This window comes from Myotis yumanensis, unplaced genomic scaffold (genome assembly GCF_028538775.1).
Source record: "Myotis yumanensis isolate MYYU_CA2020_CCGP unplaced genomic scaffold, mMyoYum1.0.hap1 SCAF_18, whole genome shotgun sequence".
NCBI classification, from domain to species: domain Eukaryota; kingdom Metazoa; phylum Chordata; class Mammalia; order Chiroptera; family Vespertilionidae; genus Myotis; species Myotis yumanensis.
In genome coordinates, this window is record NW_027223769.1 from 7,070,689 (window position 1) to 7,096,392 (window position 25,704).

The following is a 25,704-nucleotide window of genomic DNA, read 5'->3' on the forward strand; positions in this document are numbered from 1 at the left end:
TGTGGGCACATCCCCAGTAGGGGGTGTGCAGGAGGCAGCTGATCAATGTTTCTCTCATCGATGTTTCTGGCTCTCTATCCCTATCTTTTCCTCTCTGTAAAAAAAATCAATAAAATATATTTTTTTAAAAAAGAAACACAGTATGGCTAATGTTAAACTAATTAGCTGAGGTCCTGGAAGCTGTGGTATTAGTATAAGAACAGAAAAATAGATTAGTGAAACAAAATATAGAAATGTCTTGGTATACTAGTAAATGAAAATATAAGATAGTTTCAGTTGAGTGAAGGAAAGATCATATGTGTAAATGATTACATAGCAGTTTCAGTTGAACAGAAAAAGAATGGTATCAGTATAGGATTAAGCACAGGTCTTTCCCACTGATCCATATCTGGAAAGATGACATTAGATTTACCTTTCTACCACAGCATCCTTGAAGAAAGTAACATTGTAAATCCCTCATCTGTAGCCTTTACCTGGATCGGGAGATCTGTGAATTGCCACGTAGACATTGACAGCCTATGTGACTAAAGCATTACAAGTTTTGAGGAAACCAAGGCAGTGGAGTGGCTTCCCTATGCTTAAGTAGTTATCAGTCTTCCAACTGAGTGTGCCCCATGTGATGGTGGCACACCATGCATATGTACTGGTGGATCATTGTAAAATGCCCTGGATGAGAATGTTAATGTTTCCCAGGGCTGAGATCCTGAAAGCTATGCTTGCTTGGGCAGTTGTAGGACTGTCTAGTAAACATATTGTGAAGGTGTTTTCTTATCAGGATAAAGCTGCCATTAAAACTAATTCAGGGTTAAAGCCTATTAAGTTTATTTAACTGCCAGATCGAATCTGTGATTGTGCTGGTGTCAGTGCTGTGTGATTGGCTGTTGAACATATTAAACTATTTTACTGAATTGTGCTTGTACAATGAAAACCCATCTGGAAGAAAATAACAATGAACCTCACTTTATATGATATTAAATTCTACATGCATTACATATTTACATATTGAGATAACCAAATTGCAAGGCAAACTAAGAAATAATATATGCAATCTAGAGATTAAAAATATGTATGTTGTTACATTTTATTTCACTATTTATTCCCTCTATGCCCTCTTCCACTCCCAGACCCCCCCACCAAAGTATCTTCCTAATTCATAAGCTTAGAAAAAATTAGTACATATTCAGTTACATAGAAATTTAAAAATATTTTAATAGAAAAAGGCACTTTTTTATAACAAAAATTAGACAAATTCCTAATAGCTAATATATGAAGAGGTCTTCAAAATTGAAAAAAAATACATAATCCCTTAGGAAAATGGGTTAAAAATATCAAAATTTACAAAGAAGCAAATTTAGGAGCAGGAGAGGTTTATACTCATCAGACCAGCATGAATTTGAGCAGGTTAACACCATCTATTGCAGGGCTACCTTTTTTTGTGGTTTTTTTTTTTTTTTTTTTTTTTTGCTTTTTATCTATTTTTAAGTTAAATTTATTGGGGTGACATCGGTTAATGAAATTATATAGATTTCTAGTATACAATTCTTTGATACATGACCTATATATATTGCATTGTGTGCACACTGCCCTGTCATATCTTCAGTTACCATATATTTGACCCTCTTTACTACCCCCCATAACTCTTCCCTCCAGTAGCCACCATACTGTCTTATTTGTTCATTTGTTACTTTCAGTTTTATATCCTACATGAGTGAAATCATGGTTCTTGACTTTTTCTGTCTGACTTTCGCTTAGTAGATATTCTCAAGATCCATCCATGTTGTCACAAAGGCAGTATTTGATCTTTTCTTATGGCTAAGTAGTATTCCATTCATATGTACAGCGTTTCTTGTCTTTTTAAAATTGACTGACAGTACCTATTACAATTTTTAAATAGCATATATCCTTTAATATGTCTAGCAACCTCTTGCCTATAATCTACTCTCCAATAATGAAAATACCTAAATGTAAGGGTATTTACTCTAGTTTGTTTGTGGTGACAATAACTAACAACAAGATGAATCAATAAGGAGATGGCTGAATAAATTTACAGTACACAGTATCACAGAAACTGTGCAGCAATTACTTATCTTACTTTACCTGACCATTATAATTCTTTTGTTTTTTAATCCTTATCCAACGATATTTTTTCCATTGGTTTTAGACAGAGTGGAGGGAAGAAAGGGGGAGAGAAACATTAATGTGAGAGAGACACAATGATTGGTTGCCCCCCACATGTGCCCTGACTGGAGCTGGGATCAAACCTGCAACCAAGGTATGTGCCCTTGACCAGGAATCGAACCCACGACCCTTTGGTATTTATAATCTTACCTCAAGACTAACCTTCAAAGATGCTAATAACAAAAAATGCAGTTCTCTAGTTATATTAGCATTTTATTATTTTGAGTTTTTCCCTAAGGAAACAAACAAATGGGAATTGATTATGTCTGGCAGAATAGAGAAAAATATTAGTGTGAGGTTAGAATTGAGGCTAAACCATAAGAGTGGACGTTTTACTCAGTGGCATATTAAAATATGTAAGAGCAACATGGCTTCCTCATTTTAAAATGGTCTATTTTCCATTGCCAATACTGGTTATATGGGGTATTAAATTTTCTGATAAATGTTTCAGTGAAAATGAATTCTTTCCCTCTACCAGGTCTGTGCATGTATTATTAAATATAATCTTTACATGTATGTGATTCAACCAATCTGTTGCAAAATCATGCTATAACTTAACAGAAACCACACACAGTAATGTGACATGTGAGAGTAAATTTAAATAATTGGATCTATTAAGCTGCCATCACAATTAAAATTTTTTTCATATTTAAAATATATAATTTCAGAAGTATTTTTAATAAAAAATTGGCATCTGATTGGGAATGTGAATCCATTTTAACATGTATTTCATGTACAGGTTCCCTACTCTTATCTCTATCTTTTTTAATTTTCAGAAGTTTAAAAGAAATAGCACAAAAAAATAAAATAAACATATATATTGCCACAACCCAGAATTAACTAACATTTTGTTATGGTTACATGGAATTTTTATTTCTTTTTAAGGATAGATGTTTAGATACAAAACTGAAGTACTTTTTAACTACCATGCTTGATCCCACTTCCCTTCCACTACCTTTCTTTCTGGGGGCAACCACTTTTGGGAACTGAATGTGTATCCTTACAATCCATTCTTCACAGTTTTACATCCAAATGTCCATCCATAACCAATGCTTAATACTGGTGTTGGTTAGTAGTGACTTAATTCAAATTTACACGGATATTTTTTTCTTCACTCTATATACTTTTTCAGATGTTTCCTTGTTAAATATATTTAACTTGTACTTAACTACTAGAAAATACTCTACTGTGTGACTATCATTTTATTCAACCATTTCACAAGAGACAGACATTTGTTTCCAATATTTTGCTAATATAATTTATGATCCAATGAATATTGAGGTACACGAATCCCTGGGTACATACTATGTTTCTTGGGTATATGTATATATACTCAAGAGTGAGTATTCTGGAATAAATTTTAGAAATTCTTTCCTACTCCAACGTTTTAAAAACATTCTCCTATAAAGCTCATATTACTGTTTCACATTTTGCATTCTAGTCTTCAATATTATTGGATTTCATAATAAGTAAATATTTTAATGTATGATGACAGCAAATACCTTAATACTTTTCCATATCAAGAGTCAATTACTCTGAGTCCACTTTTGACTCACGCATGATTTCCCTACCAACCTGTGATACACATCTGTCAATTACCAATTCCTCATAAAGACATGCATATATTTCAGGATACAATATTCTGTCATAATCTATTTTTTAATGACTGGAAAAGAGCAAATAATTGATGATTACCCATATAGCAAAACATATAACATGACAGTTTTTTCTCTTAGTTATAAATCTTTTGTCTTAATGCATCAGGTAGGCCTTCCAGAACCACACTGATTGGTGTCCATGACTGGATTTTTACTTCAATGAGAATGCTCCTAAGAAGTACAGCATTAACAATGTTTGTTGTGTTGGCTCTGGAGGTATAAGTTTTCTTAACACTATACTTTTTATTTACAATCTCAGTATTTTAAGTTAGAGTATTGAAGGATTTTCCATGTTCATGTCACTTTATTGTAAGATGGATTTTCTGATATACTACAAATATGAATTCTGTTGAAGGTTTTCTAAGTTCAAGGAATTCATAGAACTTTAATGAGTATGAATTCTCTGGTGTCTAATATGGTGTGACTTCTGGCTAAAAGCTTTCCCACATTCACTACACTGATAAGGCTTTTCTCCAGTATGGATTCTCATATGTAGAGCAAGAGTTGAGAACTGAGAGAAAGCTTTTCCACATTCATTACAACCATAGGGCTTCTCACCTGTATGGCTTCTCATATGCACAGTAAGAGATGAGCTTTGACAGAAGGCTTTCCCACATACTTTACATTCATAAGGTTTATCACCTGTGTGGATTCTCACGTGTACAATAAGTGATGTAATTCGAGAAAAGGCTTTTCCACATTTATTACATTCATAAGGTTTCTCTCCTGTATGGATATTGTGATGTTTAATGAGGTATTGCTTCTGCCTAAAGATTGTTCCACATTCATTACATTTATAAGGTTTCTCTCCAATATGAATTTTCTCATGCTCAGTGAGATTTGATTTACCACTGAACGCTTTCCCACATTCCTTACATACATAGGGTTTCTCTCCTGTATGACTTCTCTGGTGTCTAATGAGGCTTGATTTCTGGATGAAAGCTTTCCCACACCCTTTACATTCATAAGGTTTCTCTCCAGTATGTATTCTTTGATGGATAATGAGGTTTTCCTTTTGGTTAAAGGCTTTTCCACATTCATTACATTTAAAGGGTTTCTTTCCACTATGAATATTCTGATGTTTAATGAGGTATTGTTTCTGGCTAAAGGCCCTTCCACATTGATCACATATAAATGGTTTCTCCCCCATATGAATTTTCTCATGCTCAGTGAGATATGATTTCCCATTGAAGGCTTTCCCACACTCCTTACATGCATACGATTTGTTCTGAGAATGATTTCTCTGGTGCTTAATGAGACCTGGCATCTGAATAGAAGCTCCCCCATTTTCATAAGGTTTCTCTTCAGTATGATGTTTCTGATGAGAAAGGAAGTTTCCCTTCTGGCTAAAGGCCTTTTCACATTTACTGCATTTATATAGTTTCTTTCTTGTATGACTTCTCAAATGTAGAGTAAGGGATGAGACTTGAGAGAATACTTGACCACATTCATGACATTCATGCGATTTCTCTCTTGGGTGCATTTTCTTATGCTCTATGAGGTTTTGCTCCAGGCTAAAGGTTTTTCCACATTCATTACACTCACAAGGTTTCTCTCTGATGTGAATTTGATCATACTGAAGGAGATCTGATTCAGTCTGAAGGCTTTTCAACATTGTTATCATGCAGATATTTTCTCCAATAAGACTTCTTTAGTATTTCTTGACGTGTCCCATAGATGAAAGCTTTTCCACATTCACTAAATTCATATGGTTTCTCTCCAATATCAATTCTCAGATATCTAAGGAAGTTGAATTTATGATGGAAATCTTTTCCCACTGATTATCCTGAGGTTAGGCAAAACAGGCATATCTTAAGAATCAATGTCTGTGACCAGAGGAAATATTTTTCTGTTTCCTATGTTTTCTGAGTTCTTCCTTAGCTGTATTTTCATGGAGAAGGATGAGACTTAACTCACAAGTCTTTCATGATGTGTCCTTATTTTTAAATTTCCCAGGGCTCTTCTAAAAGGGGGTATAAAAAAATCATCATTGAAGAGTTAATAACTATAAAATATTTAGTATCTGGCATGTAGTTTACATCCAATAAAGCAGCTATTGTCACCATCAACATCAGTAACCCTTGTGAATTTCTCCACATTAATAAAATTAAAAAATATGCTATAAATAAACTTTATTTCAAACCTACCCTACATATAAAAGAAAGCTCAAATACAAAGACAGTCATGGATGCATGTAGTTTAAACTGTTTTTAAATGTAACCTTGCACTCTTCATAAATTAGTAAAATAAGAGAAATACTTTTATGTGGCAGGTCATAGGATGAAAGGACAAATATAAAATTGAGAGAGCCTAGGGTGAAAAGATAAAAAATGAAATAGAAGTATTATTAAAGAGGATGTATGGTTAAATAAGATACAGCTATGCACTGTATAATGACATTCTGGTCAACGATGGACCGCATATATGACAGTGGTCCCACAGTTTATATATATATATATATATAACCTAGGTGTATAATAGGCCTTACCATGTAGGTTTGTGTAAATATACTCTATGATGTTTGCACAGTGATGAAATCGCCTGAAGCATTTCTCAGAATGTATGTCCATCATTAAGTGGTGCATGACTGCATTTATTTCCACATCTTCCTTCTACTCCATTAAAATGATAGTAAGGGGGTGAAAGGGAGCACATACTCATAAAAACTAAAAGGTTGAGGAGACATCAGGAGATGAAAAGTTTTAGGAAATTTTGAAAGGAAAAAAACAAAGGAATGTAAATTAACTACAGAACTCAGTGGCTTAAGTGAAAAGCCAGCAGATGAGGATGATACCTAAAAGCAAGGTAATTTGTAATACAACTGTCAACAGAAAGGCTTTATGGGTGAGAGTGAAAAGTGAAGCTTAAATAAAATGATTATAAAAAGAGCTATTGAGCCCTAACTGGTTTGGCTCAGTGGATAGAGCGTCGGCCTTCGGACTGAAGGGTCCCAGGTTCGATTCCAGTCAAGGGCATGTACCTTGGTTGCGGACACATCCCCAGTAGGGGGTGTGCAGGAGGCAGCTGATCAATGTTTCTCTCTCATTGATGTTTCTAACTCTCTATCCCTCTCCCTTCCTTTCTGTAAAAAAATCAGAAATTTATATATATGTATAAAAATATATTTATACATATATATATATAATTGATTTTTATATAATTGATATATATTGATAAATTATATATATATAATTTGATATATATTGGTAAATTATATATATATATAATTGATAAATATATGTGTGTGTGTGTATATATATATATATATATATATATATATATATATATTTAAAGAGCTACTGAAGCGCCCAACTCTCCTAGTTGGAAGGAAATAGGAATTTATTATCCGGACAAAGTATAAAGGAGAGTCCCCAAATTTAGTAATGACAGGAAAAGTAGATAAGAGTACCATACAGAAAAGAAGAAGATGAATAAAAGTTTATATACAGAAGAGGGTCCCAATCCCTTTCTACTACTGAACTCTAGAGGTGCTGATGGTTGCCAGGTGTCATATGACAGAAAGGTTCTTTTGTGAAAAAATGAAATCTTAGAGTCACATCAAGGAAACACAAAGATATCTGACTTAATGCTGGACAGTGAAGCCCACCGTCTCACAAGCTCACACTTGCACAGAGATTACAATCATCTTTCTGGTCATAATGTTCATCTTAATGTAGACCTGAAGATCACAAAAATTTGATGAAAGCCCTAGCATGAAAAGTAGATCAAAACAAAAAACAAGGCAAGAAATAGAAGAGCACACACATACAAATGATACAATACTGTAACTAGTATCACAGAAACAAAGGGATTATATAGCAATGAAATATTAACAGAGTTCTATAAAGAAGTGCTTTTGGAAATAACATGCTGCTGACCTTAAAAATTTAATAGATTCAGAAAAAAATTCCAGAAAATCTCCCAGAATTAAAAAAAAAAATAAAAGGAAGAATAGCCTGGATGCCTCAGTGGTTGAGCATTGGCCTATGAACCAGGAGGTTGCTGAACGATTTCCGGTCACAGCAGATGCCGGGGTTTCAGGCTTGGTCCCCAGTGTGGGCATGCAGGAGGCAGCCGATCAATGATTCTGTCTCATCATTGATGTTCCTATCTCTCTCCCCCTCTCCCTTCCTCTCTGAAATCAATAAAATATATATTTTAAAAAAATCAAAGGAAGAATAGCAGGAAGGAGGTGAGAAATGAACAAAGAATGGGAATAATGACTGGAAAATTAGTGTACTTACTTGTGGAGGAACCCAAGAGTTTTAACATCTACTAAAGGAGTTCCAGAGAAAATGTGAAGAAAAATAACTGCAGGAAATTTTATGAACCACATCTTTCATATTAACATGTTGGTAATATTTAAAATTAATTAAATAAAAATTAGGTAAAATAGTCAGAAAATATGGAAATAAACACCAGTGAACACAGTTAAATTAGTGTGATTAACTCTGTAGTTTAGGAACTGTGGTTGAGGAAGGATGGAGCAAAAATAGCTGTAATCTTATTTGACCTTTAAAAATTTAAAAGCCACTATTCATTATACCTATAGAGATGGCCTTGAAGATTTGAGCCTTTTAAAAAATTTTAATTTATTGGTTTTAGAGAGAGAGAGAGAAAGAGAGAGAGAGAGAAACATCAACTCACTGCTCCACCCACTTATGCATTCATTGATTGATTCTTGTATGTGCCCCAACCAGGGATGAACCCCACACAAGGATGACACTCCAACCAACTGAGCTACCCAGCCAGGGCTGACTTAAACCTTTTAACTTAAACCAGTCTATAACTGTAAAATAACTATAGACAGTGCTCTTTATATCTAGTTGCAATAGAATTTCACTTAGGCTAAAAAGCAAAGTACACATATATTTAATACAAAAAAAGAAAATAGGCCAGAAAACAGCCATTTTTGCTTCTCTATCATACTGTAGTGTTCTGATTATTGATACTATCATTTCTGGATACAGAAGCTGTCATTGCTATCAATTTCAGTTTTTACTTATTTTTTTCTCTGATTATGCCTGTTATCCAAGCTCTTCTCCTATAAAGAGCCCTTTTCATGTCCTCTCTCTAATCCTTTCTTTTATAATTATTTTCCATTCTCTAGCTTGAAAACATCAACTTTATCCTGATCTATATCTCTCAAAATTGTATCCTCCTTTTCTTATAAATCATTATAAGAAAAGACTCTGCTGTCACTCATATCAATGCTATAATTTCCATAACTAAGAAAAACACACAATATAAGTGTTAAAACTATTAAAATAAAAGAAAAATGGTAAAATAGACTTTATCAAAATTAAAAACTAATGCCCTTTGAAAAACAAATCAGGCTGGCCAGTGTGGCTAAGTGGTTGAGCGTGGACCTATGAACCAGCAGGTCACGGTTTGATTCCCAGTTAGGGCACATGCCTGGGTTATAGGCTCACTCCCCAGTAGGGGGTGTGCAGGAGGCAGCCAATCAATGATTCACTCTCATCATTGATATTTCTACCTCTCTCTCCCTCTCCTTCTCCCTTCCCCTCTGAAATCAATAAAAATGTTTTTTAAAAACACACACACACACAAAAACCAAAGGGAATGCCACAGACTGCAAGATATATAGAATCCTTGAAACTCAATAATAAAAAGATAAACAACTTGTTTTTAAAATTGGCAAAAGACTAGAATATATGTTCACAAAGATATATGAATGGTCAGAAAGCACATTTAAAAAGTTTATTTTTGCCGTAACCGGTTTGGCTCAGTGGATTGAGCGTCGGCCTGCGGACTGGAAGGTCCCAGGTTCGATTTCGGTCAAGGGTATGTACCTTGGTTGTGGGCACATACCTAGTAGGGGGTGTGCAGGAGGCAGCTGATGGATGTTTCTCTCTCATCCATGTTTCTAACTCTCTATCCCCTTCCCTTCCTCTCTGTAAAAAAAATCAATAAAATATATTTTTTTAAAAAAAGTTTATCTTTACTAGTAATAAGAAAAACATGGATTTTAAAACCCCAATGAGACACACTACACATCCTTTAAAATGGCTAGTTAAAAGAACTGACAATCCAAGTGTGTTAGCGTGAAGTCACTGTAGCTCTCATACATTGTTGGTTGGAATGAAAAATGGTACAGCCACTTTGAAAACTATTTGATAATCCTATATAATAAATTGTGAATATGCAAATTGACCATCACTCCACCACAAAGATGGCGGCACCCACAGTGGAGGCAGGGGTTTCCATTACACAAGATGGCTGCACCCACAGCAGAGACAAAGTTCCCATAACGAGCCTTAATGAGCAATCATTAGGGACCTGAGGCTGCGACCCCCACCCCCACCACCGTGGGGCCTCAGGCCACGCCCCCCACCCTGGCGCCAGGCCGGGGGACCTCAGGCCATGCCCCCCCACCCGGCAGGGCTTGATAAGGGACCTCAGGCCATGCCCCCTGCCCTGGCGCTGGGCTGGGGGACCTAAGGCTGTGCCACCTGCCTGGCGGGGCTTGACAGGGGACCTGAGGCTGCGCCCCCCACCCAGTGGGGCTTGACGGGGGACCTCAATGTGCGCCCCCACATCCCAGTGCTGGGCTGGGGGGACCTCAGGCCACGCCCCCCACCCAGCGGGGCTTGACAGAGGATCTGAGGCTGTGTCCCCTGCAGGGCTTGATGGGGGGCCTCAGGCCACGCCTCCTGCCCGGCAGGGCTTGAAGGGGGATCTCAAGGCATGCCCCCCACCCCGGCCTGGGCTGGGGCACATCAGGCCGTGCTCCCCACCCCAGCACCGGGCCAGCAAACCTGAAGCTGCGCCCCCCCCCCCGCCCAGTGGGGCTTGACAGGGTGGGACTGACTGGGTCTGGATCTAGCCCAATGGGGTGGGGCCAGGTGGGTCTTGGCTTCATGCAATTTTGAGGCACACGTGGGTGGGCGGGGACTTGACTCTGGGTCCCATGGTGCACCCCAGACTTTGACAGAAGAAAGGTTTTCATATACATTTTACTAATTTTCTTTCACCTCTGACACTTCTATTATAGAGAAAGGACACATAGCAATATTAAAATATTTCCTCTAATTAATCCCCTTTTAATGTGCACGAATTTCATGCACCAGGCCACTAGTCCTGTATAATAAGAGGGAATATGCAAATGGAATGTCACACCCTCGCACAAGATGGCCACCCCCATGTGGTCACAAGATGGCCACCACAAGATGGCCGAAAAGGGAGAGCAGTTGTGTGTGATCAGGCCTGCAGGGGAGGGAGGAAAGTTGGGGGGGGGGGGGGACCAGGTGGGCAGGGGAGGGCAGTTAGGGGTGATGGGGCTGGCAGGGGAGGGCACTTGGTCAACCAGGCCTGCAGGGGAGGGCAGTTAGGGGTGACCAGGCCAGCAGGAGAGGGCAGTTAGGGGCAACCAGGCCTGCAGGGGAGGGCAGTTAGGGGCGACCAGGCCAGCCGGAGAGGGCAGTTAGGGGCAACCAGGCAAGCAGGGAAGGGCAGTTGGGGGCGACCAGGCCAGCAAGGGAGGGCAGTTGTGGGCGACCAGGCCTGCAGGGGAGGGAGGTAAGTTGGGGGGGGGGGACCAGGTTGGCAGGGGAGAGCAGTTAGGGGTGACCAGGTTGGCAGGGGAGGCCAGTTAGGGGCGACCAGGCCAGCAGGGAAGGGCAGTTGGGGGGACCAGGCCTGCAAGGGAGGCAGTTGGGGGCAACCAGGCCGGCATGGGAGGGCAGTTGGAGGGGCCAGGCTAGAAGGGGAAGCAGTTGAGGGCAACCAGGCTGGCAGGGGAGGGCAGTTAGGGGCAACCAGGCCGGCAGGGGAGGGCAGTTGGGGGCAACTGGGCCAGCAGGGGAGCAGTTAGACATCAATCAGGCTGGCAGGGGAGTGGTTAGGGGTAATTAGGCTAGCAGGCAGAAGCAGTTAGGGACAATCAGGCAGGCAGGCAGGCAAGCAGTTGGGAGCCAGTAGTCCTGGATTGTGAGAGGTATATCTGACTGCCGAACATCCCCCGAGGGGCCCCAGATTGGAGAGGGTGCAGGCTGGGCTGAGGAACACCCACCCCGCAGTGTACGAGTTTCATTCACCGGGCCTCTAGTATTTTATAGTTAAATCTACATTTAGTATTCTACCCAGCAATCTTACTCCTAGACCTTTATTCAAGAAAAATAAATACTACATATGTTCATAAAGACTAGTATGTGAATATTCATACAAGCATTATTCTTAATAATCAAAATGAAAAAACATCCAAATGTCTATCAACTGGTGAGTATACAAATTATGTCCATACTATGTAACACTAATCAGTAATGAGGAGAGATGAAATATTAATATATAAAACATGATATATGCACCCAATGCAGGAGCACCCAAATACATAAGAAAACTCCTGGAAGATATCAAGGGAGAGATCAACAACAATACAATCATAGTAGGGGACTTTAATACACCACTGACATCACTGGATAAGTCCTCTAGACAAACAATCAGCAAAGAAACAGCAATCCTAAATGACTCACTAGATCAGATGGACTTAATTGACATCTTCAGAACACTTCACCCCAAAGCCGCAAAATATACGTTCTTCTCAAGTGCTCATGAAACATCTTCAAAAATAGACCACATATTGGGTCACAAACAAAGTCTCCCCAAATTCAAGAAGACTGAAATCATACCAAGTATCTTCTCAGACCACAAGGGCATAATATTAGAAATAAACTACAATAAAAACAACCCAAAATACTCAAACACTTGGAAGCTGAATAACATGTTATTAAATATTGATTGGGTTACTGATGACATCAAAGAAGAAATTAAAAACATCCTGGAAACTAATGACAATGAAAACACAACAATCCAAAACCTATGGGACACAATGAAAGCAGTCCTGAGAGGGAAGTTTATAGCTCTACAGGCCTATCTCAAAAAACAAGAAAAAATGGTAGTAAATCATCTAAATCTACATCTCAAAGAATTAGAAAGAGAGCAACAAGAAAAGCCCAGAGTGAGCAGAAACAAGGAGATAATAAAGATTAGAGCAGAAATAAATGACATTAATACCAAAAAAATAATACAGAAAATCAATGAAACCAAGAGCTGGTTCTTTGAAAGGATAAACAAGATTGATGAACCTCTAACCAGGTTCACCAAGAAGCAAAGAGAGAGGACCCAAATAAACAAACTCAGAAATGATAGAGGCGAAATAACAACAGACCCCAAGAAATACAAATTGATTGTTAAAAAAAATACTATGGACAACTCTACTCCAACAAACTAGACAACCTGGAGGAAATGGACATATTCCTAGAAAAATACAACATTCCAAAACTCAGTCAGGAAGAATCTAAAAATCTCAACAGGCCAATAACTATGGAAGAAATTGAAGCAGTCATCAAAAAGCTTCCAGCAAACAAAAGCCCAGGACCAGATGGCTTCACAGGGGAGTTTTACCAAACATTCAAGGAAGAACTAAAACCTATCCTCGTCAGACTACTACAAAAATTCAAGAGGAAGGAACACTTCCAAGCTCATTCTATGAAGCCAGCATCACCCTAATACCAAAACCAGATGAAGACAACACAATGAAAGAGAATTACAGGCCAATATCCCTCATGAACATAGATGCCAAAATCCTCAACAAAATCTTAGCAAATCGGATCCAGCAGTACATCAGAAAGATCATACACCATGACCAAGTAGGATTTATTCCAGGGATGCAAGGATGGTACAATATCCACAAATCAATAAATGTGATACATCACATAAACAAATGGGAAAAAAAAACACATAGTCATATCAATAGATGCAGAAAAAGCATTTGACAAAATTCAACACCCATTTTTGATAAAAACTCTCAGCAAGGTGGGAATAGAAGGATCATACCTCAACATAATAAAAGCCATATATGACAGGCCCACAGCCAACATCATACTCAATGGACAAAAACTAACACCATTTCCCCTAAGAACAGGAACAAGACAGGGATGCCCACTCTCACCACTCCTGTTAGACATAGTCCTGGAAGTATTAGCCATTGCAATTAGACAAGAAGAAGAAATAAAAGGCATCCAAATTGGAAAAGAGGAAGTAAAACTGTCCTTATTTGCAGATGACATGATATTATACATAAAAAACCCTAAAGACTCCATCAAAAAACTATTAGACATAATGAAAGAATTCGGCAATGTAGCAGGATACAAAATTAACGCCAAGAAGTCTATGGCATTTCTATACACCAATAGTGAACTTGCAGAAAGGGAGACTAAAAAGCAATCCCATTTATTATCACACCAAAAAAATTAAGCTACCTAGGAATAAACTTAACTAAAGAGGTAAAAGACCTCTACTCAGAAAACTACAGGACATTGAAAAAAGAGATAGAGGAAGACATAAACAGATGGAAGAACATACCATGTTCTTGCATTGGTAGAATCAACATCATTAAAATGTCCATACTACCCAAAGCAAACTATAAATTCAACACACTTCCCATTAAAATACCAATGGCATATTTCACAGACCTAGAACGAACTCTCCAAAAATTCATCTTGAATAAAAAACGACCCTGAATAGCTGCAGCGATCCTAAGAAAGAACAAAATAGGTGGGATCTCAATACCAGATATCAAGCTGTATTACAAAGCCACTGTTCTCAAAACTGCCTGGTACTGGCACAAGAACTGACATATATATCAATGGAATAGAATAGAGAGCCCAGAAATCGGCCCGAACCAATATGCTCAATTAATATTTGACAAAGGAGGCAAGAACATAGAATGGAGTCAAGATAGTCTCTTCAATAAATAGTGTTGGGAAAATTGGACAGATACATGCAAGAAAATTAAACTAGACCACCAACTTACACCATACACAAAAATAAGCTCAAAATGGATAAAGGACTTAAATATACGATGGGAAACCATAAACATACTAGAAGAATCCAAAGGCAACAAAATCTCAGACATATGCCAAAGCAATTTCTTCACCGATACAGATCCTAGGGCATTGGAAACTAAAGAAAAATAAACAGATGGGACTACATCAAAATAAAAAGCTTCTGCACAGCAAAAGAAACCATCATCAAAACAACAAGAAAGCCCACTACATGGGAGAACATATTTGCCAATGTTATCACTGATAAGGGTTTAATCTCCAACATTTACAGGGAACTCATACAACTCAACAAAAGGAAGATAAACAATCCAATCAAAAAATGGGCAAAGGACCTAAATAGACAACTTTCAAAAGAGGACATTCAGAAAGCCAAGAGACATATGAAAACATGCTCAAAGTCGCTAATCATCCGAGAAATGCAAATCAAAACAACAATGAGGTACCATCTCACACCTGTCAGAATGGCTATCATCAACAAATCAACATACGACAAGTGCTGGAGAGGTTGTGGAGAAAAAGGAACCCTTCTGCACTGCTGGTGGGAATGCAGACTGGTGCAGCCACTATGGAAGACAGTGTGGAGTTTCCTCAAAAAACTAAAAATGGAACTCCCATTTGACCCTGTGATCCCACTTCTAGGAATATATCCCAAGAAACCAGAAACACCAATCAGAAAGGATATATGCACCCCTATGTTCATAGCAGCACAATTCACCATAGCTAAGATCTGGAAACAGCCTAAGTGCCCATCAGTGGATGAATGGATTAGAAAACTGTGGTACATCTACACAATGGAATACTATGCTGCTGTAAAAAAGAAGGAACTCTTACCATTTGCAACAGCCTGGATGGAACTGAAGAGCATTATGCTAAGTGAAATAAGCCAGTCAATGAAGGAAAAATATCACATGATCTCACTCATTTATGGATAATAAAGACCATTATAAACTTATGAACAAAAATAGATACAGAGGCAGAGCTGCCTCAAACAGACTGTCAAAGTACAGTGGGAAGGCCGGGGAGGGTTGGGGGGCAGGAGGGGGGAGTAAGAGATCAACCAAAGGATTTGTATGCATGCATATAAGCATAACCAATGGACATAAGACACTGGGGGGTAGGGGAGAACAGGGGATTGTCAAGGGTGGGGGGGAAAAAAGGAGACATATGTAATACTCTTTGTAATACTTTAAGCAATTAAAAAAGTTTATTAAAAAAAGTTTATTAAAATATAAAAAAAGAAATAGGCCTACTTTATTAACTGTTTTTTCTTCATTTTTTTGAGAACTATAGTTTGTCATTCTTTCAAGTAAAAATGTTGATCTACATAAAAAAAAGAAAACTGGTTCAAAAAATATATATATATATAAAACATGAATTAATCTCAAAATATAAACTAAGTCAAACATATTAAATGCAAAAGATTATACACTATATGACTATATTTATATTAAATGCTAGAAAGGCAAAGCTATTGTGACATAAAGCTGATTAGTCTCACCAGGGATGGGGGAGGAGTGTGGCTCAACTGCAAAAAGGGCGCAAGAAATTGATGATGGAGCTTTTCTGTATCTTTTTTTAATTTTTATTGCTTTCAGAGAGGAAGGGAGAGGGAGAGAAAGATAGAAACACCAATGACGAAAGAGAATCACTGATCGGCTGCCTCCTGCATGATCGGTGGACCAATCCTGCAACCCAGGTATGTGCCCTGACTGGGAATTGAACCATGACCTCCTGTTTCATAGGTCCACGCTCAACCACTGAGCCATGCTGGCCAACCTCTTTTTTTTTTCTTTAATCCTCACCTGACATGAAGACATGTTTACTGATTTCAGAGAGAGAGGAAGGGGAGAGATAGAGAGACAGACACAGAGTGAACAAGCAAGAGAAAAACATTGATATGAGAGAAACATGGATCAGTTGCCTTCTGTAAATGCCCCAACCAGGGATGGAACCTGCAAGCTAGGTATGTGCCCCGACTGGGAATTGAACCTGCAACCTATTTGGTGTACGGGACAATGCTCCAACCAACTGAGCCACCTGACTGTGGCTGGAACTGTTCTATATCTTGACTTTTGTGTGGGTTATATGATTCTATGGTCATCCCTTGGTATTCCTGCCCCCCACCCCATGGATACCAAAATTTGTGGATGCTCAAAGCTCAAGTTCCTTAAATCAAATGGCATAGTATTTGCATATAACATATTCATATCCTCCCATACACTTTAAATTGTCTCTAGATTATTATAATACCTAAAACAATGTAAATAGTTGCTACACTGAATTGTTTAGGGAATAATGACAAGAAAAGAAGTCTGTACATGTTCATAGGATACAACCATTGTAAACCTAACTACAGACATACTTCAAACATATTGCAGGTTCAGTTCCAGACCACCACAATCAAGTAAATATCAAAATAAAGCTAAGCACACAAGTTGTTTCACAGTGCATGTAAAAGTTATGCTTACACTACTATACTGTAGTCCAGCGATTTTCAAACTTTTTCATCTCATGGCACACATAAACTAATTACGAAAATTCTGCAGCACACCAAAAAATATTTTGCATATCCTATATAATAAAAGGATAATATGCAAATAGACCGAATGGCAGAACAACTGAACAACCAATCAAAGCATAATATGCTAATGATTGCTAAGGCTGCTCAACCGCTCACTATGATGTGCACTGACCACCAGGGGGCAACCAGTCGCTATGACGTGCACTGACCACCAGGTAGATGCTCCGACCTGTAGGTTCGCTTGCTGCTGGGGTCTGGCCAATCGGGACTGAGCGAAATGTGCTGGACACACCCTGGAGCCCTCCTGTGGTCCCTCCCCGGCCCGATTGTGCACCGGTGGGGTCCCTCAGCCTGGCCTGCACCCTCTGCAATCTGGGACCCCTCGGGGATGTCAGAAAGCCGGTTTCAGCAGGCCACTCCCCTTGGGAGGGCGCCAGACGCAGGGCTCATGGCTGGTGAGCGCTGCTGCAGCAGCGTGAGCCTCTCCCAATCGGGACTGATTGGGCGCGAGCCCGTGGCAGGTACAGTGGGGCCGGGATGAGCGGGAGTGGCAGGTAGGAGCTGTAGGTGATGTTGGACTGCAGGTTTCAGCCCGATCCCTGCAGGCCACCCAAAGGGACCCCACCTGTGCACGAATTTATGCGCCAGGCCTCCAATATAATATATTTGACTAAAAAAATAAGTATAATTTTGATTCATTCACACCGGATGGCTAGTGTTGTGTTGGCTGTTATCATATTTAAGACATCAGTGCCCCTAACTAAAGAGTCAGGTATAGCATGTTTTAAAAATTCTTGTGGCATACCAGTGTGCCTCTTACGGCACACCGGTTGAAAATTGTAGTCTATTAGGTGTACTAAAGCATTATTTGTAAACAAAATGTACATAATTAAAAAATACCTTATTGCTAAAAAATGCTAACTATTATATGAGCCTGTTGGAAAAACGATTATGATAGATTTGCTCAATGCAGAGTTGCCACAAACCTTTAATTTGTGTAAGTTGCATTATGTACAAAGTGCAATAAAGCAAAGCACAATAAACGTGTACTATGCACTCTGTGAGGTATGCATAGTACACATATGCAACAATATATTTTTTACCAAATATTTTTGATCCAAGGTTGGTTGAATCCTTGGATGTAGAACCCAGATATGAAGAGCAAACTGAATACAATTATCAAAATTTATCATATAATATACTTAAAGAGGGTGACTTTTATTTTATGTAAGTTTACCTCAATAAATCTGAAAAATAAATATTTCCACCGAAGCTCTATAACAATTATAAATTATTTAATAATTATCTTGTTTGTTCTGAAGACTGCAGGCTAGAAAGATAAAATACTAGCTTTTCTGCCAATGAGCTTCAATGTATGTCTTAGACATTAAAGTGAAAAATACAAATAAGAAAGTATTTACTTAGAATCCAAGTTGCTTGTAAATTACAACATGGGATGGAAATACAGATTTTGGAAGGTTTAGAGCAGTGGTTCTCAACCTTCCTAATGCCGCGACCCTTTAATACAGTTCCTCATGTTGTGGTGACCCCCAATTTCATTGTTACAAATTGAACATAATTAAAGCATACTGATTAATCACAAAAACAATATGTAATTATATATGTGTTTTCCGATGGTCTTACGCGACCCCTGTGAAAGGGTCGTTCAACCCCTAAAGGGGTCGCGACCCAAAGGTTGAGAACTGCTGGCTTAGAGCAATGAGAGACATTTTAATAAAAATGAAGCTCAAGATAAACAGTGGACAGAACTTTGATAGATGGATCACTGCACAAAGGCAAAGATGCAAAGAATTGCATATATAGGGTATCCAAAAAAATGTATACACACACTTTGAATAATTATAAAGGCAGGGTTTATTAAAATACATTTCATTTTCAAAATTGAGCTATCAGCTGTTAAACTGTGTTTACATTTTGGGGGGGACACTCTGTAAAAAGTTTACATAGGTTTTGCTATATAAGTGTTAAACTTTATCATGCCTCAAAAATACCTGGAGAACTTGTTAACTACAGATTTATAAACACTGCCTTTATAATTATTCAAAGTGTGTGTATACATTTTTGGGGACACCCCATATATACATATGTGAATATATTAAAAAATAGAAAATAAGAAGTTATCCTAATTTATAACTTACAGATAATCAGTTTATTCTGTATCTTGAAAATAGATAGTACCAGTAAACCATCTTTTCAAATGCTTAAGGAACAAGTCTCAAAATTGGCCCATAATAGTAATATAAAACTTTAAATATTCCACAAACTAGAAAAAAATACTGTGACTAAAAACAACAAAAAAGTAACACCTAAAAAACACATCCTAAAATAGGAAAACAAAAATCTTTCATTTGTAAATTTCAAAATTTACTGGCTTGAACAAACTCTTTGGTCAAAGAGAAAATTTGTAGAATATTTACAGAATATTCAGAAATATTAGTCAAAAAACTGTGTATCAAAATCCACAGATCACATTTGAAAAATGCTTGTTGAAGTTTTAGCATTAAGTGCTTACATTATTTTTAAAAGACATAAAATAATAAAGTAAGCATTTAGGTTAAGGAATAATCAAAACAGACACATTAGTAAAGAAAACAAATTAGTGTATTATAAACAAACAAAACAGAAATAATAATAAATTTGTGAGTTGATTATTAGGAATAACTAAAAGGGAATAAAAGCAAAACTACAAAAATAAACAATGACTATTTGGAAATAGTCATAGATAGAAAATAAGGATTTTCTTATTTTAATAATAAGAAAATAAAGTCGAGATTATTTTGCTCAACCCTATGCAAATAAATTTGAAAATTTAACAAATACAACCTATAAAAACTGAAACCAGAAAAGACAAAACCTAAACAAAATAAACATAAGGAAAAAAAAGAGACTTGTTAAGATGTTTCATAATCGTAAAGCCCATGGCACAAATTGCTTAGCATGTGGATTTTACTAAACTTTTAACAAATTACGGTAATACTATTTAGTTAAAAATTCCCAATTCTTTAATTCATTAAATTTGCAAAAGCATGACTGGACTTAAACTACTAAATTCCTAGTAAGCCAAAAGAAAACACAGAAATTGTATCTTCTTCATAATTAAAACCCCTCATATTTTTATAGGATTTATGTCAACATCCTTCACACGTATTTATCAGAATTGCATTTTTCATACTATAAAATGACAGTCCTGAACTGAACTAGGCAACATCATCTGAATACCAGGCAAAACAGTCCTTTCAACAGAATTTATTTTGTGCTTTAAAAAATATTTTCAAAATATAAATCAAAATCCTCTAATGTCAACCAAACTACTTTTGTGCTATCGTCCCTGAGTTGAGTAGTTGCAACAGAGATTCTACGATCTACAAAGTCTAAAATATTTACTATCTGACTTTTTATAGAAAGTTTACTGACCCCTGCCCTAGAGTGGTAATTCCTTCTTCTACCTGATTAGAATTAGGATGTATTGTTGCTCCAGCTTTAACCGCAACTAAATAGACAACTTGCAAGAAATATGGATCTTTGCCCGGCTGGTGTGACTCAGTGGTTGAGTGTCGACCCATGAACCAAGAGGTCGCCAGATTGATTCCCGGTCAGGGCACATGCCTCGGTTGCTGGCTCCAACCCCAGTGAGGGGCGTGCAGGAGGCAGTAGATCGATGCTTCTCTCTCATCAATATTTCTCTCTCTATCTCTATCCCTCTCCCTTGCTCTCCTTCTAAAAATCAATAAAAGCATATTTAAAAAAAGAAACAACGATGGATCCTTAAAGGACCACCACAAAGACCAAAGCTACCATGAAATTTACTACTCACCACATAACTGTTATGTGACCGAAAAAGGAACTGGAAGTTATTGTTGATCAAAGCAGCATCCCAGATTTCAGGCTGAGTCTTTAGGACTGTCAGGTTTTAAAGGATAAGGAAAGTGTAGCTCCTGGGGATGCACAAGAAAACTTGTTTATGAAAAAGAACAAAGTGGTGATGACCCTTTAGCTTAGAAGCTAGAGCATACACATACATATGAGCATATGGAATAAAATATTTGTACTCTGCATCTAAGGCTAAACCCATCATACAATTTAAAGGCTGCACTTTCAGAAATGGGATACAGAAAGTAACTTATTTTCATAATTTAGTTTAAACAGAGAAACTCTAAGACTGAGTTCTCAGCGTTCTCCAGAATCACAACCCATACAGGTACTTTTAAGTGGGTGTCACTATGGCCTTGCTCCTTATTGAACAGTCACAGTTTTGAATACAATTTTGAATATAACAACACTTTTCTCATAAATGTGAAGTCACAAACCTTGAGTGATATGAATAAAATACAAAGGAAGTTATTCTGGTATTGTTCATGGCTCAGAGTTCTTAAATTTTTAGAAGCTTAATATTTTACCTAGGTTATGCAATTCTAGAAATTAATATTGTAAGTGTCCTACAATTATATGGTTATTCATGGATTTAGCAAACACATGTTTTTATCATTTATTGTGATAAATAGACCAGGGTCTCCAATTTTTAATGGGCTGTGTCAGATAAAAGAATCAAACCTACTCAGAAGCCCTTCCATTACTCAGAGGTAAGAGGCTTAGCATCTGGTTGGATAGTGCTATGCATTGATGAAACAGGTAATACAGAAGGGGTAATGGATGGAGGCAAACTGTAGGAGGGAAGAAATATCATTCTGACATTTTGGACATAAAAGAGTTTGAGGTTCCTGTGTAACCTCCAGGTGGGCTGTCCATTGGACAGTTGGATATATGGATGAGAAGCTTAGGACAAACCTCAAATAGGAGTGGACATTTGTTACTCGTTTGTCAGCTGAAGCCAAAAATGGAATGCTATTGCTCATAGAGTTCTTTGGGGTAAAAAAAGATGATCAAAGCCAGAAACTCAGTAATGCTAATAGTTAAAGGACAAACAGAAACATAAGTCACTAATGGAATTGGAGGGAGGGGGTTGCTCCTTGGTTTTGACTGGAATTATAAAAATGAAAGTAGTATCATGCCAGTCAAGGAAACATTCAAGAATGAGGCAATGATAACAATCGAAAAAGAAAGCAACAGAGCAAACAAAGAAATCTAATCCCCCCACCCCGGTTAAAAAGGGAAATATACCAAACAAGCAAGCAAAAAAAATGTGATTCTGATCCCTGCCCTGGATGCTGCAACTCCCTACCCAACAACTATTTTTATTTTCTGTGTAAACCTCCAAAGTTTCTTCATGCAACTACAAATATACATTCTTATCTCCATTTACTCAAAAAAGTAGTATATTACATCAAAGATTGTGTATCTTGCTTTCTTCACATAACAGAATACACTGCAGACTTTTAAAATCTGTCTAAAATATGATACATATTTCCATTTGCTCAAATCTTCTTTTAGGTCCTTCATTAACATTTAAAAACAATCTAAATGTAGGTTTTAAACAGTTCTTATTTATCCCTAGGTATTTTATCTAATTTGTTGCTTTTGTAAATAAAATACCATCTTTTCAATAACTATTTTTTGTATATATCAAAGCTATTATTTTGTATATGAATTTTTGTATTGTAGTACTTTATTTTTTCATTTTGTTGAAAAATATGTTGCATGATAAAATGCTGGAAGAAAGTGTCTTTGTAGATAGAAGAAAACTGTTTCACTACATTTACAAAGGCCATTTGGTCTGGGGAAAACCTGGTCAAATTAGTAGTCAGATTGCCATGCCAAGACAGACTTTAACTGTTTACTCTGTGGACGAAAAAGGGGCCACACGCTAACCTGACTAGCTCAGGGAAGGCCTGCATGGTGGCCTTGCAAACCCAGAGATCTAAAGTAACCACAAAGGATGGTCTGAAATTCAACTTTTTAAACTAAAAGTAGTTTATGGTGGGTAGTCATGTTCTAGGCCAGTATTACCTTAATTGAGCCTATTGTCTTTTTGTATTTATAATAATACTAGAGGCCCAGTGCACAAATTCGTGCATGGGTGGGGTCCCTCTGGGTGGCCTGCAGGGATCAGGCCAAAACCTGCAGTCCAACTCTGCCTTTAGCTCCTACCTATCGCTCCCACTCATCCAGGTCTCGCTGTGCCTGCCGTGGGCTCGAGCCCAATCAGTCCGGATAGGGAGAGGCTCGTGCTGCCACAGCAGCACTCACCAGCCATGAGCCCTGCATCTGGTGCCCTCCCAAGGGGAATGGCCTGCGGGATCGGGCTAAAACCGGCTCTCCTACATCCCCCTAGGGGTCCCGGATTGTGAGAGGGTGCAGGCCAGACTGAGGGACCCCACCAGTGCATGATTGGGATGGGAGGGACAGGGGGAGGACTCCAGGGCGTGTCCAGCCCATCTTGCTCAGTCCCGATTGGCCAGACCCCAGCAGCAAGCTAACCTACCAGTGGGAGCAGGTGGGAGCATCTGCCCCCTGGTGCACATTATAGTGATTGGTTGACCGTCTGCACCCTGGTGGTGAGTGCACATCATAGAGAGCGCAGCCTTATCATATTTTTAGCATATTACGCTTTGATTGGCTGTTCGGTTGTTCAGTCTATTTGCATATTACCCTTTTATTATATAGGATCTCTTTAGAATGTCAAAGTAATTTTCCTTTTTTCTAGACCCCTCAAAGCACAGACACTGCTCTGGGGAGACCACAAATCTCCTCATTGTTACTGAGTTAATTGACTGTTAACTATCCTACACCCACCTAAGTAAAATAAGTATGTGTACCACTTTACTTTTTATCCAATCCCAGAGGTTTCCCCACTTTGCTTTCTCCTGCCTCCCTAATCTATCACCAACGGATTTCATGTAACCACTTACATCTCCTCTTTTTATTATAATGTATAAAACAGGGTGCAAAACTGCCATTTTCAGGAGCATTATCTCAATCCATTGAGATTCTGCTTCCCGACAACTATTGACAGTTTGGCTCAAAAAAACTCACAAAAAAATTCTTACAGGTTTGAATGTTACTTATGTTAACAACTTGACCTCTCTGCACAGAACAACTTGTTTCCTAATTCTGAGCTGTCTGTACAAGTGTAAGTGACCAAGTAAAGCTATTCCTTAGTCCAGAGCTTCTCAAAGCAGACTCACCAAAGTTCCTCCAAAGAATTAAGAAAAGTCAATACTCATAGGAGAATTTAGACACCCAGTAAAAAGTTTTTCGGGAATCTTTCCTCTTAAAAGAAAATTAATGCTGACTTTGTTTCTACACCACAATGAGCGTGCTTTTATGTAAAATTGCTTTAAAAATTACTCATCGCTCAATTGCTTAGCCTTTTTATCTTTCAGAAAAACGGATTCTCCAGAAAGATGCATTCTTGCAATTATTTTAGAAATGGGAAAAGTGAGGTTTAGAGGTTATTACCCCACAAAACTCACATGCCATTCATCCTCACAAACTTGGAAGGAACTACACACTGTCTCACACAGGTTGTAACTACAACCCCCTCACACCCTCTTACACCTTTGGTCACCCACCCGCGAGTCCTCCCTTTTCCTCTAGTACCCCCACCTCTCCAGATAAGCTTTGAACACTACATGTCACAGTGGCAATTCTTCCCCCTCAGCCTCCCCAGTCCCGTCGCAGACACCGCGAATGCTCCCTTACAGCCTCCCAGCCCGATATTGAGCTCAGAAACTCAGGTCCCACAGCCAGATTCGCGTTTGGCGGAACCAAAAGCAAACTCACCAGCAAACAAAGACTGCGATGGCGAGCCGGAAAGTGTGCGCCTGCGCTTTCCTTGGGCTCCCACAGGTCTCCTGGGCTCCGCCAAGCAGGGGCTCACGATCGGATGGAAAACAGTTGACTTTTCTGACTGTGGACTACATTTCCCAGAAGGTTCAGAGGCTGGAGACTCGGAACTCAACACTGCGTTAACTGTGTTAACCTCTGGGAGAGGCGGTCGTGTGCCTGGTAAGCTCGGTTCTAGCACGCCTGGCTGTCCCCAAGTCGGAGCCACAGGGCGCGGCCCTGCGAGGAGCGCCAGAAGCCAGCGGGACGCAGGTCTGGGCTTTCTTTGGCCTGACTGAACCCGGCGCCACCTAGTTTATCGCGAGGGCTTCGCTGAACTACATTTCCCAGGGGGCACACCGCTCCTCCCCACCGGGAGGTGGAATGTTTGGGCAGAGCTGTACTGTTACCTGAGCGGGTTGGCCTTGTGGCTAATGCGATTCGGGGGATACAGAAGGTGAAAAGTACAGAGGCAGGGACAGTGACTGAGTATTGTTTGTTCAGGCAGAACGGTCTGAGAGGATTAATTGTGAAATTATGTGTGAGACTGTGTCCCAATGATGTGTTTGTGATTTTATGTTATGCTGTGTGTGCGGAGGTGAGGAACTTTGGTGCGGCTGAGTCCACACAGTATGATTGTTAATGTTTGACGGCCTGTAACTATGTTCGGGTGTGGGTTACCTGTGGCTGTGCCCTGTGGTGGGTGTGTGACTGTGACTATGTGACCATGTCTTCCTCT

The 25,704-nt window shown here is 38.7% G+C and overlaps 1 protein-coding gene across 2 annotated transcripts; it reads right to left on the reverse strand.

The window, feature by feature from the left end:
- On the reverse strand, nucleotides 1–25,145 carry ZNF260 (zinc finger protein 260). Of its 2 annotated transcripts, XM_070398458.1 has the most exons (3): nucleotides 24,924–25,145; nucleotides 21,058–21,178; nucleotides 1–5,799 (listed from the first exon to the last, which is right to left on the reverse strand). In XM_070398458.1, exon 3 carries the CDS (start codon nucleotides 5,458–5,460, stop codon nucleotides 4,222–4,224), a length of 1,239 nt encoding a protein of 412 aa, XP_070254559.1. In that variant the 5' UTR covers nucleotides 5,461–5,799; nucleotides 21,058–21,178; nucleotides 24,924–25,145; the 3' UTR covers nucleotides 1–4,221. The 2 variants fall into 2 exon arrangements, with proteins under 2 accessions (XP_070254559.1, XP_070254560.1); XM_070398459.1 differs by lacking the exon at nucleotides 21,058–21,178.
- Nucleotides 25,146–25,704: the final 559 nt, after the last annotated feature.

Bases quoted from the DNA above. Each gene is read 5' to 3' on its own strand.
- ZNF260 (XM_070398459.1), bottom strand. From the start codon at position 5,460: ATGATAACAATGTTGAAAAGCCTTCAGACTGAATCAGATCTCCTTCAG.